The 18,269-nt window shown below is 36.7% G+C and overlaps 1 protein-coding gene across 5 annotated transcripts in view; it reads right to left on the bottom strand.

Annotated features, from left to right (window-relative positions):
* Positions 1 to 4,849: 4,849 nt before the first annotated feature.
* ZFAND4 (zinc finger AN1-type containing 4) overlaps positions 4,850 to 18,269 on the bottom strand; it is a 67,757-nt gene continuing 54,337 nt past the window's right edge. For 3 of the 5 annotated variants that reach the window (XM_025466380.3, XM_049103047.1, XM_049103048.1), the window contains 2 exons: positions 13,006 to 13,123; positions 4,850 to 11,635 (listed from right to left, as the gene is read on the bottom strand). In XM_025466380.3, the coding sequence (XP_025322165.1) occupies positions 11,500 to 11,635; positions 13,006 to 13,123 (254 nt within the window). In that variant the 3' untranslated portion in view covers positions 4,850 to 11,499. Of the gene's footprint in view, positions 11,636 to 11,890; positions 12,155 to 13,001; positions 13,124 to 18,269 lie in introns of those variants that run through there. The other 2 variants (XM_049103046.1, XM_049103045.1) reach the window with 2 other exon arrangements.

The following is an 18,269-nucleotide window of genomic DNA, read 5'->3' as shown; positions in this document are numbered from 1 at the left end:
ACACATTTTAAAAGCAAATATAGGGCAGCCCGGGTGGCTCAGCGGTTTAGCGCTGCCTTCAGCCCAGGGCATGATCCTGGAGACCCCAGGTCAAGTCCCACGTCAGGCTCCCTGCATGGAGCCTGCTTCTCCCTCTGCCTGTGTCTCTGCCGCTCCCCCTCTCTGTCTCTCATGAATAAATAAATAAAATCTTTTAAAAAATTAAAAATTTTTAAATTTTAAATAAAAATAAATAAAAGCAAATATAGTTGAAATTGTGAATCAATTTTAAGTTTGAACCTAATGAATGATACAGGAGCAAGGGTTAATAAACCAATATGCCTTGAATTTGTTCAAGCACTGATATTTCTGTATACAAAGATTTAGCATATATCACAGCTATTATGAAAAGTGGAGAAATTTCCTCAGAAATTAAAATATTAAAACTAAGTTAAAATAAAGTAGTATTAGTATTCCACACAGTGTAAAATTTGAAAGTTTACATGACCCAGCTGACTATGTGTGAAAATACAAAGTGGGTATTAAAAGTGATATTAAATATTTCAGTATTTAAAGCCAGTTGTAATTGGGAGAACATCTAAATCCTTAATTTAAAAACACAAATGAAGTGAAAGCTTTAAACTGGTACAGACTGTTGACACTTGTATTTCAAGTTTGGAAATACATATTTGCAAGCAGCAATACAAAAGTATTCATGAAGAATGCATAATCTCTGAATATTATTAAAACATCCCTGTTACCAATCTACAAAACTGGGGGCACCTGGGTGACTCAGCAGTTGAGCATCTGCCTTCGGCTCAGGTTGTGATCCTGGAGTCTTGGGATCAAGTCTCACATCAGGCTCCCCTGAAGGAGCCTAGTTCTCCCTCTGCCAATGTCTCTGCCTCTCTCTCTCTCTCTCCCTCTGTGTCTCTCATGAATAAATAAATAAAATCTAAATGAATAAATTACTACTCTTGATACTTCTATGTAGGGAGAGAAATTCATTTTCAAAACAAAATTCAGTCTTTAGATGAGAACAATATGTATGACAGTCTTTTTTTTTTTTTAATTCTTAATTCTTTTGGGATTGGTAAGAATGCAAGATTTCAGATGAGAGGGCCCACAAAGGAACCTTATTTTGTGAGAAAATAAATCTGTTGTGTAAACATATATAGGGTTGTCTTATGGCATCTAGTTAAGGCAGAGCTGGGAATGCCTCAGGGTCATCTACATCAGAAGTACTTGTCAGTTCTGCCTCAGTTTAGATATCCACCATGCGCACCACCTCATCCACCCTTAGCAACACATCATGGGCAAACAAGGTCTCCAAAACTGATCTCCAGCTAAAAATATCATTTGCTGGCTTTCAGATATGATGGTCTATAACCAAATCTCCAGCATGAGCATCTTCACTCTGACTATGAAGAAAAAATCCCTTCTTCTACTGCCCATTGGCACCTTCATTTGGTTTTCCTTTTTTTTCTTTATATATCAATCTTCTTTATTTTTATTTTTTATTTAATAATAAATTTATTTTTTATTGGTGTTCAATTTGCCAACATACAGAATAACGCCCAGTGCTCATCCCGTCAAGTGACCCCTCAGTGCCCGTCACCCATTCACCCCCATCCCCTGCCCTCCTCCCCTTCCACCACCCCTAGTTCATTTCCCAGAGTTAGGAGTCTTTATGTTCTGTCTCCCTTTCTGATATTTCCACCCATTTCTTCTCCCTTCCCTTCTATTCCCTTTCACTATTTTTTATATTCCCCAAATGAATGAGAACATATATTAAATCCTACTTTTTCCCGGTCCTTAATTTTGAATAGCTTTCCACTCATCCAAAGTCATTTCTTCTGGTCCCTCTTTCTTTACTTCTTCAAATTCATTCCCCTTATATTCAGTGTCTGCAACTGGATGTTCTTCACCTTCAGGTGTTTCCTCAGTCACATTTGATTGATCCAAGTCACTGAAGTTATATTTGTTTCTGAATGTATTTTGGAGACTCTATTAACTCATCTTCAATGGTTGGTTTTCTTCCAACACATCTTATTCTTAAGTGACATTGGCAGCTACATCTCCTCTTTCTTGCACACCACCCCAACATGAGGGGTCACCTGGTTCTTGGGACTCTTTATGCAGCTGTTTGCCTGCTACATTGGAGTTGGTCTGGACTGCAGCCTGAACTGTGCTCTTGGCCCCAGGGACCCCAATGCCGGCTCCGCCAGCTTTTTTTCTTGTTCTCTGCTGACTTCAACAACTCAAAGGGGTCTGATTTGTCATCAAATAACTGGTCACATCGGTTGGTGACCATGCAGCTGAAGTCTTCCTGTGAGTGCCCAGGCATGATGGTGGCTGGGCGGTGAGTTCCTTCACAGACTGAGGCATGCAGCGGGGAGCCAAGAGCACCTACTTCAGCTCTTCCCTCCCACAATATGGCTGTGCTCAAAGTAGAATTTTAAAAAAATATATTTCATTTATTCATGCATGAGAGAAACACAGAAAGAGAGAGAGGCAGAGACACAGGCAGAAGGAGAAGCAGGCTCCATGCAGGGAGCCCGATGTGGGACCTGATCCCGGGTCTCCAGGATCACACCCCAGGCTGAAGGCGGCGCTAAACCACTGAGCCATCCGGGCTGCCCTCAAAGTGGAATTTTTATAAAGGAATAAAATACTTGAGAAAATATATCCCTACTATTTGTCCCATTTTACTCTCTACCAAAATGTTAAATCCATCTTGTTTTTCACTATAAACTTGTCCTGCTATGTCTACAATAGGTATTAAGGTACATACTACCTAGTCTATTCCAATTCTGTTCGCACATCTTTTTTTTTAACTATTTTTTAGAATAGTTTTTGATTTACATAAAATTTGCAAACATAGTATAAAGATTTCCTCTATATCCCACATAGTTTCTCCTATTAATATATTAATTAGTATAGTATATTAAAGTCCATGCTTTATTCAGCTTTCCTTAGTTTTTACCTAATATCCCTTTCTTTTTCCAGGATCCCATCCAGGATCCCACATTACTTTTAGTCATCACATCTTCTTAGGCTTGTCTTATCTGTGACAGCTTCTCAGAATTTGTTTTTGATAACTTTGACAGTTTCAAGAAGTACAAGTCAAATGTTTTGTCAAATATACCTCAGCTGAGTATTGCTAATGTTTTCTCATGGGGAGAGTGGGGTTGTGGAGTTTTGAGAGTAAGTGCCATTCTTACTACTCATACTATCAACATGACGTATCATTGTTGATGTTGAACTTGATCACCTAAGGTAGTGTTTGCCAAATTTCTCCACTGTAAAGTTACTCTTTTCCTTCTTTCCATTGGAAAGAGGTTACTAAGCACAGAGCACAGTTAAAGGATGGGGAGTTAGTTATACACTCAAGAGAGGACTATGTACAGAATTATTCTGTACAGGAGACATGCCTTTTTCTATAATTTCAAATTTTATTTAATCATTTGTTTATATAACTATAGACTTATTGATACTTATTTTGTACTTTGAGTTATAATCCATACTACTTTACTGCTCACATTGTATCAGGTTTGGCCACTGGGAGCTCTGTTAGTGGCTGCTGTGTTCCTCTGACATACCCCCCTTATGATTGTACATTTTTTTTGTGGTGGATTTTTTAAAAATCATTTCCTTTCTGGAACTACAAGAAGCCATATATTTCCTGTCCCAGTCCTAGAATCAGATATTTCTCCAACAGGTATGGTATTGTCCTTTTATTGGGGTATGGTATCAGAAACCTTTTATTGGGGTATGGTATTAGAGCATGTATTGGAGTATGGGTGCTTAGGTGTGCTTGTTACTACTAGGATGCTGTTGCTTGTAGGCCCTCTCTGCTGACACACTAATGATATATACTCATATAATTAAATATTGCTAACCACCAAAAAGAAATGAGCAAAAAGACTGGCCTAATATTGGCCTATATGTTTCTCCTTCAGATGTTTCCTATACAGCAAGGTACTGGATTTTTTTATTCTACTTGTAACTTTTTATTTTTATGACTTAAGCCTATTAGCATTTATTCCATCCTTTATCAATTTTTCTACCCTTAATGTCTTCTACAGGTATTTTTATTGGTCAACATTGCTTTTGGTAAAATAGGAGTGCATATATTTAAATATTGAGGATGCGATAACAAAAAAATACTATATAGACTAAAATCTGGAATTTATTATTTATTTTTTTCCTCTCCTATGTATATAATCTTTCTCTGGGCAGACTCTGGATATGAGCTCTTGGGTTAACCTAGTGTCCCTAAATTCCTTTCATTAGGATTTTGTCCTTTATATTTTCCTTCCACTCCAACAAACCCTAAATTCTCATCCTTTTTGAAATCTAATAATTCTTTTTGTAGTGGACACTGTAGGTTGCTGACCCAATCTCCATTTCCAACCTCTTTCTTCTTTGCTTGAAACTACTTTAATGAAAAAACTAAAACTTTGATCTCCCAGCTACCCCTGTAATAGGGTACTGGATAATGAAATACAGGCTAAAGTCTCTGAGCAGGTCATCCCTTCCTGAATAAAAAAGTAAAGCATAACTAGGGAAAAAGTCTTTATGAGGAAAAAATACACACACACACACACACACACACACTATACACATCATTCAAGGGAGACCACCTCCTCCCCAAAGCTGGGACCTTACTCCATCCCAATTCCTAAAGCTGCAAAGAAAAGTACCTTGGAGCTGCTAAGAAATAAGGCTGAGGAGGGCAGGAACATGTGAGAAGTTGTAAACAAAAGCCAGTCACTGGAATGACTAAAAGAAATAAATACTGGTAAGGATATGAAACAGAGGAGGACTCTCAAACTGTTATGGGTAGAGATAAATTAATAAAAACCACTTTGGAAAATTTGTTAGTATTATCTAGTAGATTAAACACAATGATAAGACTACAATCCAGCAATTCTACTCTTAGGTATAGACTCAAAAGAAATGTGTATACATTTGCTCTTAAGAGATATGTGTACAAATGTTCATAACAGCATTATACAGAATACTCAAAGCTAGAAACAACCTAAATGTCCATCAACATGGATGAAGAATACATTGTAGCACACTCATACAAAAGAATACCACAATAAAAATTAAGTACAACTACATTTAACACAAATCTCACAGTGAATACTGAGTGAAAAAAATCCAGATAAAGACTAACACATACTATACAATTCCCGAGGCAAAAGTTTTGGTTTTTTAAGGCAAAACTGCAGGGATAGATGGTTAGGTGGTAAAACCATAAAGAAATAGAAGAAAATGACTAATGCAGGAAAAATGGTTGGTTACCTTTATAGACGAGGGGGTAGTGATTGGGAAAGGACAGAAGGCAAGAATGGCTTCTGGGGTACTGGCAATGTTTCCTATTTCTTAACCTGGGCAGTAGTTAAACAGAGATTTGTTTTGTGATAAGTTATGGAGCTTTATATAATTTGTGTATATTCACTTTTCTGTATATGCATTAAGAGTTTCTTTAATTTTACATAAAAATATTTTTAAATAAATTGAGTATCTGTCTAGGGAACCAACCATCTAAGAGAATTTCCATAAGAAAACAGAGGCAATGGAGGAGATCAATTTTTCATTTAAAAAAAATCCCTGAGCTATTGAAAATAGAGACTTCAGAAAGAATAAATACAACAATATCAAGAAAAATGGATGAAAATGAATGAAGTTTCAGATGTCCAAAAACTAAGAGAAAATGCTTTAGTGTCTGGAAAAAAAAAAAACAAAAAAGGTGACCATCTTACTAACAAAAATGTAAATATTAGATTGGCTTTAGGATTCCATCAGTAACATTCTATACAGAAGTCACTGTTTTATTTTTTTATTTTATTTTTTTTTAGAAGTCACTGTTTTAATGCCTTCAAACTTCTGAGGAAAGACTTCTAAACCCAGCCAAACCATTAAGTGTGAACTCATAAAAAGGACAATTTTATACATGTCAGGAATGGCAAAGTTTCTATTTCCAAGGCCCTCCATGAAATTCTGCTGAAGGATCCTGAGCCAGAGAGGAAAGAGAAAACATTATTGTGAAAGTTGGCAAAATTTGAGTGGGGTTCCATAGATTGGACGCCATATCAACAATACTGATTTTCTCTTTTGAAGAGCCTCTCTCTCTCTCTCTGTGTGGCTATCATAAATCAATCAATCAATCAATCAATAAAATGATTTAATTATAAGGGCATCTGGGTGGCTCAGTGGTTGAGTGTCTGCCCTTGTCTCAGGTCATGATCCCTGGGTCCTGGGATCAAGTTCTGCATCAGGTTCCTCTCAGGGAGACTGCTTCTTCCACTGCCTATGTCTCTGCCTCTCTCTCATGAACAAATAAAATATTTTTTTAAAAATTATTTAATTACAATAAAAGGCAAATGATTATGTGAAGAATGTCTGCAAGAAGAATGATCCCCAACAAATAAACTATATAATTAGCTATCTGAACAGTCTTTTTTTTAAATTTTTTTATTTTATTTTATTTATTTATGATAGGCACACAGTGAGAGAGAGAGACAGAGACATAGGCAGAGGGAGAAGCAAGCTCCATGCACCTGGAGCCCGACGTGGGATTCGATCCCGGGTCTCCAGGATCACGCCCTGGGCCAAAGGCAGGCGCCAAACCGCTGCGCCACCCAGGGATCCCTATCTGAACAGTCTTAATCTGATGGTAAGATACAAGTACATTTTCTTAATGACATTAAGAAAAAAAAAGCAATTGGAAACAAAAGCATAAGCCATACAAAAAGGGAATAAGAAATAATATGGCATAATTTTAAGCAAATGAAGGAATTAAAGGAAAATTCATTTTCTCTCTACAGTGACACTAGAAAATATACTATCATACAATTTGAATCTTCAATGAACAGTATTCTAAATGTAATATTTTAACTTCTTATTGCTTTCATTTTTTAAAAAAGATTTATTTTTTTTTTAAGAGAGAGAGTTCACAGGGAGGGGAAAAAGACGAGGGAGAGAAAGTCATACGCAGACTCCATCTTGAGTGCAGAGTACAATCTGAGATTTGATTCTACAACCCTGAGAGCATGACCTGAGCTGAAACCAAGAGTTGGATGCTTGAACGATTGTGCCACCAGGAGTCTCTGCTTTCAATTTTTAAATCAATCTGAAAACAGGCAGAAAAGGCAATAATACCACTTAAAGTTGATGGATCACTAAAAAGATTTAGTACATTCTTACAAGCTTTTTTTTAATTCATTCACAAATATTAAGGGCTTACCTGCAATGCTTCGGAATAAGGTTGGATAGATGGACAGAAAGGCAATTCCTACTCTGATGGACCTGCCATCTTGTGCAATTCAAAGGATCACAGAAATATCAATATAACACTGCAGTAGAGCCCATGAAGGAAAAGTATATGGAAGGAAATGGAAGAGTGATGGCTTAGACAAGCATTCATCAGGGAAGGCTTCCTTCAGGAAGTAATGATGGAGTAAGCATCTGAAAAACTGGTGGGTATCAAGGAGAAAGAAATAGGCTGGGAAAACTAAAAGAAAGTCAACATGAGCAAATTCCAGACAGCAGGAGGAAACAGTGCAATTTGAGGCTGGAGAAATTGGTGGGGACCGGATCACAGGGCCCTTATTAAGGTCTTGGGTCTTTATTCGAAGAACACAAGAAGTCACTGATATATTTCAGGCATTGATATGCTCAATTTCTTGGTTCTCAAGCTCACTACAACTGAAGTGTAGAAAATGAAGTTATATATAGGACACAGAATTAATTCAAGAAGCCCAGTTAGGAAGCTGAAGCAGTTACAATCGCTCAGGTGAAAGCTATGGTGCTATGGACAAGGGTAACTGCAGAGAAATGGGTGAATTTGAAATAAACACTATAACTATAAAGAACTGATTGGTATGGACTAAATATATGTGTGTTCTTCAAACTCCTATGTTAAACTCTAACCCCCAGTGTGGCTATTTCTGGATTAAGGAAGTAATTGAGATTAAGTGAGGTCAAAAGAAGGCAGCCCGAGTGGCTCAGTGGTTTAGTGCCACCTTAGGCCCAGGGTGTGATCCTGGAGACCCCGGATCGAGTCCCAAGTCGGGCTCCCTGCATGGAGCCTGCTTCTCCCTCTGCTTGTGTCTCTGCCTCTTTGTGTGTGTATGTGTGTGTGTGTCTCTCATGAATAAATAAAATCTTAAAAAAAAAAAGTGAGGTCAAAAGAGGGGGACCCTGGTCCTAGAGGATTAGTGTCCTTCTAAGAAGAGACACTAGAGAGCTCCATGGATGCACACATGAGGGAAGGCCATGAAGACACAATGAGAAGAAAGCCTGGAAGAGATATCTTACCAGAAAACCACCACCCTGCTGGACCTTGACCTCGGACTGCTAGCCTGCAGAATGGTGAGAAAATTAATTTCTGTTTTTTAAGCCACTTAGTCAATGATACTTTATAATGGCAGCCTCATCAGACTAACACACTAATAAAAACTGGGGAGTATGGAGGTATGATGTTATCATACTAAATTCCTTATCTGTAATGATGGAGTGTCAAAAAATAATGTCTAAATATATTGCCTAGTGTTATGATAGTAATTACCAGAAAAACTAAAATAGAAATTTGTACAAGAGATTGGGGGACAGGAGAAGGGAACCATGATGAAATTATTACTTTCATTTTTTATCCTTATGTAGTTTTTCTAAAATCATGTATTCACTTTCATCAACCATTTTATTTATTTATTTATTTATTTATTTATTTATTTATTTATTTATTATTTATGATAGTCATACAGAGAGAGAGAGAGAGAGAGAGAGAGAGGCAGAGACATAGGCAGAGGGAGAAGCAGGCTCCATGCACCAGGAGCCTGACGTGGGATTCGATCCTGGGTCTCTAGGATCGCGCCCTGGGCCAAAGGCAGGCGCCAAACCGCTGCGCCACCCAGGGATCCTTCATCAACCATTTTTAAAATTTAACATAATTTTCAAAGAAACACGACATACCTTTATTCCTAAATTTCAGTCATTCACATGTACTTTTTTGATTTGTTATATATTCCTTTGCTTGTCAATTTTCAATCAACTTTTTAATCCTCATCAGTTTATTTTCAACTTAAGCTACTTGAGTTATTTTCTGATAAACATTAAACATATGTAATTATTTTTTAAATGTTTATTCATGCATCACTTAAAATCTTATGTTTCTAGACAGCTTAGGGGTCATATTTTGGAAAACCCCACTAGAAAGAAGATTGGATTACCTATCCTGATGGCTTAAAACTACATTAAACATATGCCAGGAAATTAATTCCTGTATTCTCTATTATGATTAAATCCCTCCACAAGTAACAACATGGGTAAAATTTTAAAACATCTGAGTATATATTTTATTTTATTTTTTTAATTTTTTATTTATTTATGATAGTCACACACAGAGAGAGAGAGAGAGAGACAGAGACACAGGCAGAGGGAGAAGCCGGCTCCATGCACCGGGAGCCCGACGTGGGATTCGATCCCAGGTCTCCAGGATCGCGCCCTGGGCCAAAGGCAGGCGCCAAACCGCTGCGCCACCCAGGGATCCCCTGAGTATATATTTTAAATTCTCGTTAGAATGACTAAAATATACTAAACTTAACTTGAAAAATATTTCACAAAGCTAAAAGTTAAACATTTTAACTTCTAATGTTGCTAAAACCAAATATTTACTGTTTAAAAATAAAATCCAGAGGGTGCCTGGATGGCTCAGTTGGTTAAGCGTCCAACTCTTGACTTTACTTCAGGTCATGATCTCAGAGTTGTGAGATCGAGTCCTGTGTAGGGCTCTAGGCCCCATGTGGAGCCTGGTTAAGATTCTTTCTCCTTCCCCTCAACAAAAAATAAAATAAAATAAATTCCAGAAACTGAATTTTATCACATAAAATTAGTTTAGCATATGAAACGACATAAACACCTTCATTTTTCATCACAGTTAAGATGTACAGTATAATTAATTTAATTAACTAATGTGTATCCAGTGCCTACATCAAAGCACTCTGATAATTACTGGGGATGAAGAGATATATCTGAGATCTTTAAAATTAGGATCCATCCCTATAAGAATTTAAAGCATAAAGAAATGCTTTCCAGTAATAATATTTCTTGAATTCAACTGGTTTCTCTCTCAGTAACTTAGGAACTAGTAAAACAATAACAATAAAAAACTCAACTTTGACCAAAATCTTTGGTAAACTTAAAACAAGAGTTATTTCTACATGGTCTTGGTTTAAAAAGCATGTGCTAAGCACATATCAATACCCTAACCACTCATATTTATTATAGAATAAATATGTTTTGGTCCATTTTCCAGCAGCCTATCCAGGTAATAGAGTTCTTGGATTTTTAAATGTCTAAAGCACATGTTGTCTTGATAAAGGAGGGGGGTACTGAACTATATATTTACAAGTGGGAAAGATATTAGTGGAAGAGTGATACATTTAATGGTATACTTTCTAAGGGGAGCTATACAGACTAAGGAAAATATTTACATTTGTGTCAAGTAGTTCAGTTTTTAGTTTACCAAACTGGGTGATGGGCATTAAGGAGGACATTTGGAAGTGATGAGCTTTGGGTATTATATACAATTCATAAATCACTGAATTCTACCTCTGAAACTAATAATACAGTATATATTAATTGAATTGAATAAAAAATTTTAAATTATTTATAAAATTATTGTAAATAATCAAACTTATAATGAAATTGAATATTTATTTGAATTTCTCCTGGTAATAATAGCATTCAACTTATAAGAAAAACAAACCAAGCTGTGAGATTTTGTTTTAAATGTAGCCATTTTTCAAAAAGTGAAAAGTTAGAATTCTGTATTTAATGGCAACTGAGACCCTTTCTATTGCAAACTACCATTCAAAAAGTAGTATTTTAAGAAATATATATAGTATGATTAACATGATGTGTTTTATAGAATGGGACGTATCTGAATGCCAATCTGAATATGGAAGAAATATATATGTGTTAAAACCACAGGGGGACATGAAATGTTCTTTTTTATAAAAAGTAGCTTGAGATAAAAAGGAACTTTCTAGTAAATTCAATAAATTTTCACACATGGGATTTAAAAAAAATACAAAACCAATCTCCACCTCCCAACCCTCACCCCTCAAAGAAGTGGTGGATTTGAGTAGAGCCGTTTCAGGACAACACATTTCTGTACAATGTGGAAGCTGGTTACATAGTCAGTGATAACTTCCTAAAGTGCATCTTTTGAAGACTTCTCTATTAAATTGCAGTATCAAATAGAAAATAGTTAACACAAGACATGCAATAACAAAGCTAAATCATTATAAAGTTTTTAAAACTACTTTTAAAACTTTTGATTCCCCAAAGGATAAAGATGTCAAATACAGTAGCATTCTTTCTCCAACAGTATGCATTGTATGTTTTTGTCATTTGGCAAATCTTTTGGGAGTCGAACAAAAATAATGCAGTCTAAACAATATTTCTTCTGTCATTGTAATACGATTCCTAGGCGCAGAGCAGGAGCTAGATTTTTGGAAGTTTGGGTGCGTTAACCACAGGATTTGCCTCCTGTAAATATCTCCTCCCTGCACTCTTGTAATCATAGGTGCAGCCGTGAGTTTCTGCATAGCGATGAGATGCACAGAAGTTGTTTCCACATCTAAAGCACAAAAAAAGTTCATGTGAATAGTCACATTTCTACAAAGGCTCATCTCTTTGGGAGATCAGAGCTTGACTTCAGGTATCCAACAGGAGCCCTCTGGTTCTCTTAGCAATTTTCAGCGCTACATTTTCCTGGCGCTCATAAACCAGTACACGCATTCCCAAAAAGAAAAAGTTAACTGTCCATGAATATGAGAGTTTATAATAGAGACTCTATTTCAAATGAAAAAAGATACAGATCTTTATAAAGTAGTAAAATTGCAAAAACTGAAAAATGTGTTTATTGCTTCTCTCATATTTAGTAAACCTGGGTGAACTCAATTTGTGAGAAATTCAGTCTGGAAAGAAAAGCACATAAACCTAACTATGCCATGAAAGGATTTCAAAAATATCTCTATCAGGGCAGCAGCGGTTTAGCGCCACCTGCAGCCCGGAGTGTGATCCTGGAGACCAGGGATTGAGTCCCACGTCGGGCTTCCTGCATGGAGCCTGCTTCTCCCTCTGCCTGTGTCTCTGCCTCTCTAAATAAATAAATAAATAAATAAATAAATAAATAAATAAATAAATAAATAAATAAATAATAAATAAATAAATAAATAAATAATCTTTAAAATATATATATATATATATATATCTCAAACAAGATGAGCTGTTCCTATTTGAATAGAAAGTACTCTAAAAAGCAGCAGTTGCTTTTAATGCCTGGACTCAAAGGGTAGACACTGTCCTCAGGACATATTAATCAATGCTAACAAAAGAAATAATTATGAGAAAGTTCATTATTTTTTGTGAATGTATTATTCATCTGTTTATTTTATTTTATTTTATTTATTTATTCATGAGAATACGCAGAGAGGAGAGAGAGAGGCAGAGACATAGGCAGAGGGAGAAGCAGGCTCCATGCAGGGAGCTCGACGTGGGACTCGATCCCATGTCTCCAGGATCAGGCCCTGGGCTGAAGGTGGTGCCAAACTGCTGAGCCACCAGGGCTGCCCTATTCATCTGTTTTGAATAGTTAAAATTGGTTCAATTTAAAACAATCTTGGAGGAAGAGTTCTTCCAAGTTGTGTTCAAACAAAAACCAATAAGCACATCTATCATAAGACAAAGAAAGAAAAAAAAAAGACAAAGAAAATACATTCTCCCAAGTAGTCTCCTAACTTGAATGGCAAGATCTCATGATTTATAAATTCAGGAGCTGTCTACTTTCTCTTTACTTTAACCAATTAGGAGCTCAAGTGAGGGCTGCTATTTGAAGATCATCCTAATTATGTGATGAATAGCCAATTTAAAGAATGTTTTATATTGTATCCCTATGCTGGGTCACCACAAAGAGAGCATCTCAGCTTTTCCAGCCAGCCAACCTGCCTGCATTCGTAGCTAGTAGCCAGTCCAGTTTTCTTCCCACAAAGGAAACAATGCTTTGCTGCTTTCTTCTTTGTTTGAATAGGGGCTTTCACAGGTGGCAGGTGATGAGTACATTCTCCTGTTTAAAGAAAGTATATGTTGATTAATAACTGGCACAATATTTTAAATGTGAAATAGTATTAAGCAAAACATAAAACAAATGCCTGTCCCAGGAAACTTCCTTGCTATAAAAAATCAATTTGTGCTATTTTTATATCCGAAATTATTTACATAAACTACAGATGCAAAACTGTTCTATTTTTAAAGATTCTGTAGCCTTCTAATGACTAAGACTTTTATATTTTTAGGACTTTTGTACACACTGGCATTTTTCTGGTTGTGTCCAAGAGCAATCAGTAATTGTAAAGTACACAAATCTTTGACAGAGAATCAAGAAAAATGTCTGGATCAAAATCATTTTTTTTTAATTTTTTTTTTTTTATTTATTTATGATAGTTACAGAGAGAGAGAGGGAGGCAGAGACACAGGCAGAGGGAGAAGCAGGCTCCATGCACCGGGAGCCCGACGTGGGATTCGATCCCGGGTCTCCGGGATCACGCCCTGGGCCAAAGGCAGGCGCCAAACCGCTGCGCCACCCAGGGATCCCCAAAATCATTTTTATGAAGGAATGAGAAGAAAAGTGTTAGAGTCTGAACAGTACTGGTACCCCACTACTGAAAAAGGTTTGGGAGGCCTGGGCTTAATGTTTACCTGGCAGCTAAAAGTCTCTGAAAATCCTTCAAGAGTTCAAAAAATTGGAATTACAGTGAAACGGTGCTATACCTTTTGCCACCCAGATTGGGTGCTGGATATACAAACTCAGTAACATTAAGTCTGCTTCATTACCAGTCTGAAATACTCTCCTAGATCTTGCCCAAAACTGTAAACCAAATTGGAAACTAACTGAATGACTCATAATGGTAGAAACAAAACTGAAAACAACTAAGTGAATGACTTCCAATGTTGCCTGGGCACCAACTGTGTTAATAAACACTTTCTTCTTCAAGTGCACCTAGAGTTATCAAGAACAAGATAATAAGGTACTTTCCACTTCTTAAAAAATGAAAATTAGATAAGCATTTGCAAAGGACACATACGAAAGGCATACAGTACCAGATATCCCCTGGAAACTCATCTAATTGTTATTATCTTTGAAATTCAGATTTAGGATATTCTTCCCCAATGGAATAATCTGTTAATAATAACCTAGTTCAGTAGTTATATTTTCATTTTTTTTTCCTTGGAATTGCTTAATGTTTCCCAAACTTTTTTCATTCAAGAACTCTTGTGAATGTGCAGAAACATGCAACACAGTAGTGACAAGAATGATTTGGCACAGAAATACAAATGCAGTCTTCGCCTATGAGAATGGCTCCCACATACACTTCTATCCATCAGAAAAAAAACATTTATTAGTTATTCACTCCAGGATAGGACCCATCATTAGCATATAGGTTTCCTACTCTTCTTTAGACTGGCATTCAGGGTCTTATACATCTAATATGATACCTTTCTAACTTCTAAAGTCATTTTCTGTCATTTACCACATCATACCCACTCTCAATAAAGCACCAGACCCATTACAGGTGAAATTTCTTTTAAAATGCTCTATTCCAGCTTGTCAACCTAGTAAAATTCTACTCATCTTGTAAGAACATATCATCAATCATCAGTTCCTCCTTGAAGCCTTCTCTCAAATGTGCATTGGACATATGAACAAAGAAAAGGTCAACAAAATAATTCCAATGTGAAAAGTTGCTTTTCCAAACAAGATTAAAGATATGTGGATTAACTCATTTGTTTGGCATTTCCTAGTCCAATAATTGATCGAAGACAATGATCTATAATTACCCAACAGAAGACAGCCAACAAAGCAAAGAGTAGTATGCTAGATGCAAGTTTGGTAATCATTTGCCTAAAAATGATGACTAAACTATGAAGATGGATAAGATTTCCAAGGGAGACCCTGTAAGTTAAAAGCAAAGAAGACCAATGGAAGAACTTAGCAAATTCAGTATGATATAGTTATTACTGAAAGGAAATGGCAGCAAGTTACACAACTCTAGTTTAGGTGATGATCACTGCAGGTAGCAGTTGATGCCTTGACTTAAATGAAATCAACCAAAAAAGTGTATACACCTGGGGACAAGTAAAGGGTAAAACAAGTGAAAAGAAGAAAACTCAGGTTTAAAAAAAAAGCAAAAATCTAAAACAACATATTAGCAAAACCACAATGAGATACCACCTCACACCAGTGAGAATGGGGAAATTAACAAGACAGGAAACAACAAATGTTGGAGAGGATGTGGAGAAAGGGGAACCCTCTTGCAATGTTGGTGGGAATGTGACCTGGTACAGCCACTCTGGAAAACTGTGTGGAGGTTCCTCAGAGTTAAAAATAGATCTGCCCTATGAACCAGCAATTGCACTGCTGGGGATTTACCCCAAAGATACAGATGCAGTGAAACGCCAGGACACCTGTACCCCGATGTTTATAGCAGCAATGTCCACAGCACCCCGATGTTTCTAGCAGCAATGTCCACAATAGCCAAACTGTGGAAGGAGCCTCGGTGTCCATCGAAAGATGAATGGATAAAGAAGCTGTGGTCTATGTATACAATGGAATATTACTCAGCCATTAGAAACGACAAATACCCACCATTTGCTTTGACGTGAATGGACCTGGAGGGTATTATGCTGAGTGTAATAAGTCAATCGGAAAAGGAGAAACATTATATGATTTCATTCATTTGGGGAATATAAAAATTAATGAAAAGGAATAAAGGAATAAAGGAATAAAGGAAAGGAGAGAAAATGAGTGAAAATATCAGTGAGGGTGACAAAACATGAGAGATACCTAACTCTGGGAAATGAACAAGGGGTAGTGGAAGGAGAAGTGGGCGGGGGGTTGGGGTGACTGGGTGATGAGCACCAAGGGGGGCACTTGGCGGGATAAGCACTGGGTGTTACGCTATATGTTGGCAAATTGAACTCCAATAAAAAAATTTTAAAAATGAATAGCTAAATAAAATCTAAAAAAATAAAAAATAAAAAAATAAAACAATGTAATAGTCCAGAATAAAAAAAAAGAAGAAGAAATGAAAAGATGAGAAACAAAGGAAAAGAAACTATTTCAAGAAGGAGGGCAACAACAACCAAACAAGATAAGAATACAGAAGCATCCACTGGATTTGAAACTGTGGACATCTTTGGTGACCTCAGCAACAGCAATTTCAGATAAAGAATGAGAAGAGAAGTGAAAAAGCACCAAAGCCCAAGTTAGGGTTAAATATATTACAGAAAAAGTGAGGTACTGGCATAAAGACAGGCAACAAAGAACCCAGAAATAAACCTCCACATATAGGGCCAAAAGGTTTTTTTGTTTGTTTGTTTTTTTAATAAATTTATTTTTTATTCAATTTGTTTATTCAATTTGTTCAATTTGCCAACATATAGAATAACACCCAGTGCTCGTCCCATCAAGTGCTCCCCGCAGTGCCCGTCACCCAGTCACCCTCACCCCCCGTCCACCTCCCCTTCCACCACCCCTAGTTCGTTTCCCAGAGTTAGGAGTCTCTCATGTTCTGTCTCTCTCCCTGATATTTCCCACTCATTTTTTCTCCTTTCCCCTTTATTCCCTTTCACTATTTTTTATATTCCCCAAATGAATGAGATCATATAATGTTTGTCCTTCTCCGATTGACTTATTTCACTCAGGAAATACCCTCCAGTTCCATCCACGTCGAAGCAAATGGTGGGTATCTGTCATTTCTAATGGCTGAGTAATATTCCAAAAGGTTTTTGATAAGGGTGCCCATGGCACTGGGAAAACCGGATAAACACATGAGAAAGAGTAAAGTTGGACCCTTACATTACACCACATACAAAAGTATATACATTAAAAAAATTAACTCAAAATGCATCAAAGACCAACCTGTAAGACCTAAAACTATAAAATTCCTAGAATATAGTGGGAAAGCTTCATGACATTGGATTTGGCAATAACTTATTAGACACAACATCAAATGCACAAACAAAGGAAAAAATAGACAAAGTGCACTTCATGAAAATTAAAAACTACTGTCCATAAGGACTGTCAGTAGAGTGAAATGGCAACCTACAGAATGGAAGAAAATATTTGCCAATCATATATCTGATAAAGGATCAGTATCCATAATATATGTAAAATATCTAAAACTCAACAACAAAAACTCAAAACAACTCAATTTAAAAATGGGTAAAATATTTGAATAGATATTTCTCCAAGGATGTATAAACATCAAAACAATATCACTAATCACCAAGGAAATACAAACCAAAACCACGATATACTACCTCATACATGTTAGGATATCCATTACCAAAAACAAAAAAAGCCCAGAAGATAAAAGTGTTGGTAAGAATGTGGAGAAACTGGAAATTTTGCACATTGCTAGTAGTAATGTAAAAACAGTGCAGCCACTATGCAAAACTGCACGGCAGTTCCTTAAAAAATTAAAAATAGAATTACCAATATGAGCCAGCAATTTCACTTTTGAGTACATACTCAAAAGAATTAAAAGGAAGGTCTCAAAGACATATTTGGGCCCCATGTTCATAACAGCATTATTCACAAGAGCTAAAATGTGGAAGAAACACAGATCTCCATTCAGAGATACATGAATGAGCAAACTGCTTATATACACACAATGGAGTATTATTTAGCCTTAAAAAAGTATGGAAAATTCTAACACATGCTACAACATAGATGAGCCTTGAGGACACTATGGTAAGTGAAGTAAGCCAGACACAAAAAGACAATGCTGTATGATTCCACTTATATAAGATACTTAGAGTAATTAAAATCACTGAGACAGAGAGTAGAATGGTGGCTGCTAGAGGCTGGGGTGAGGGGGGTTGAGGAGTTAGTGTTAATGGGTATAGAGTTTCAAGTTTTTCAAGATAAAAAGAGTTCTAAAGATGAATGGTGGTGATGGTTGCCCAATAATGTGAATGTACTTAATGCCACGGAGTTATATGTTTAAAAATGGTTAAGACAGTAAATTTTCTGTTATGGCTATTTACCACAATAAAAAATTGAAAAAAAAAGTAGATATAGTAAGACTTTAAAACTTTGGGCCGGGATCCCTGGGTGGCGCAGCGGTTTGGCGCCTGCCTTTGGCCCAGGGCGCGATCCTGGAGCCCCGGATCGAATCCCACATCGGGCTCCCGGTGCATGGAGCCTG

The sequence above is a fragment of the Canis lupus genome, chromosome 28 (assembly GCF_003254725.2).
Source record: "Canis lupus dingo isolate Sandy chromosome 28, ASM325472v2, whole genome shotgun sequence".
NCBI classification, from domain to species: domain Eukaryota; kingdom Metazoa; phylum Chordata; class Mammalia; order Carnivora; family Canidae; genus Canis; species Canis lupus.
Note: the sequence above shows the minus strand (reverse complement) of the source record. Positions and strands in the feature narration are given on the sequence as shown.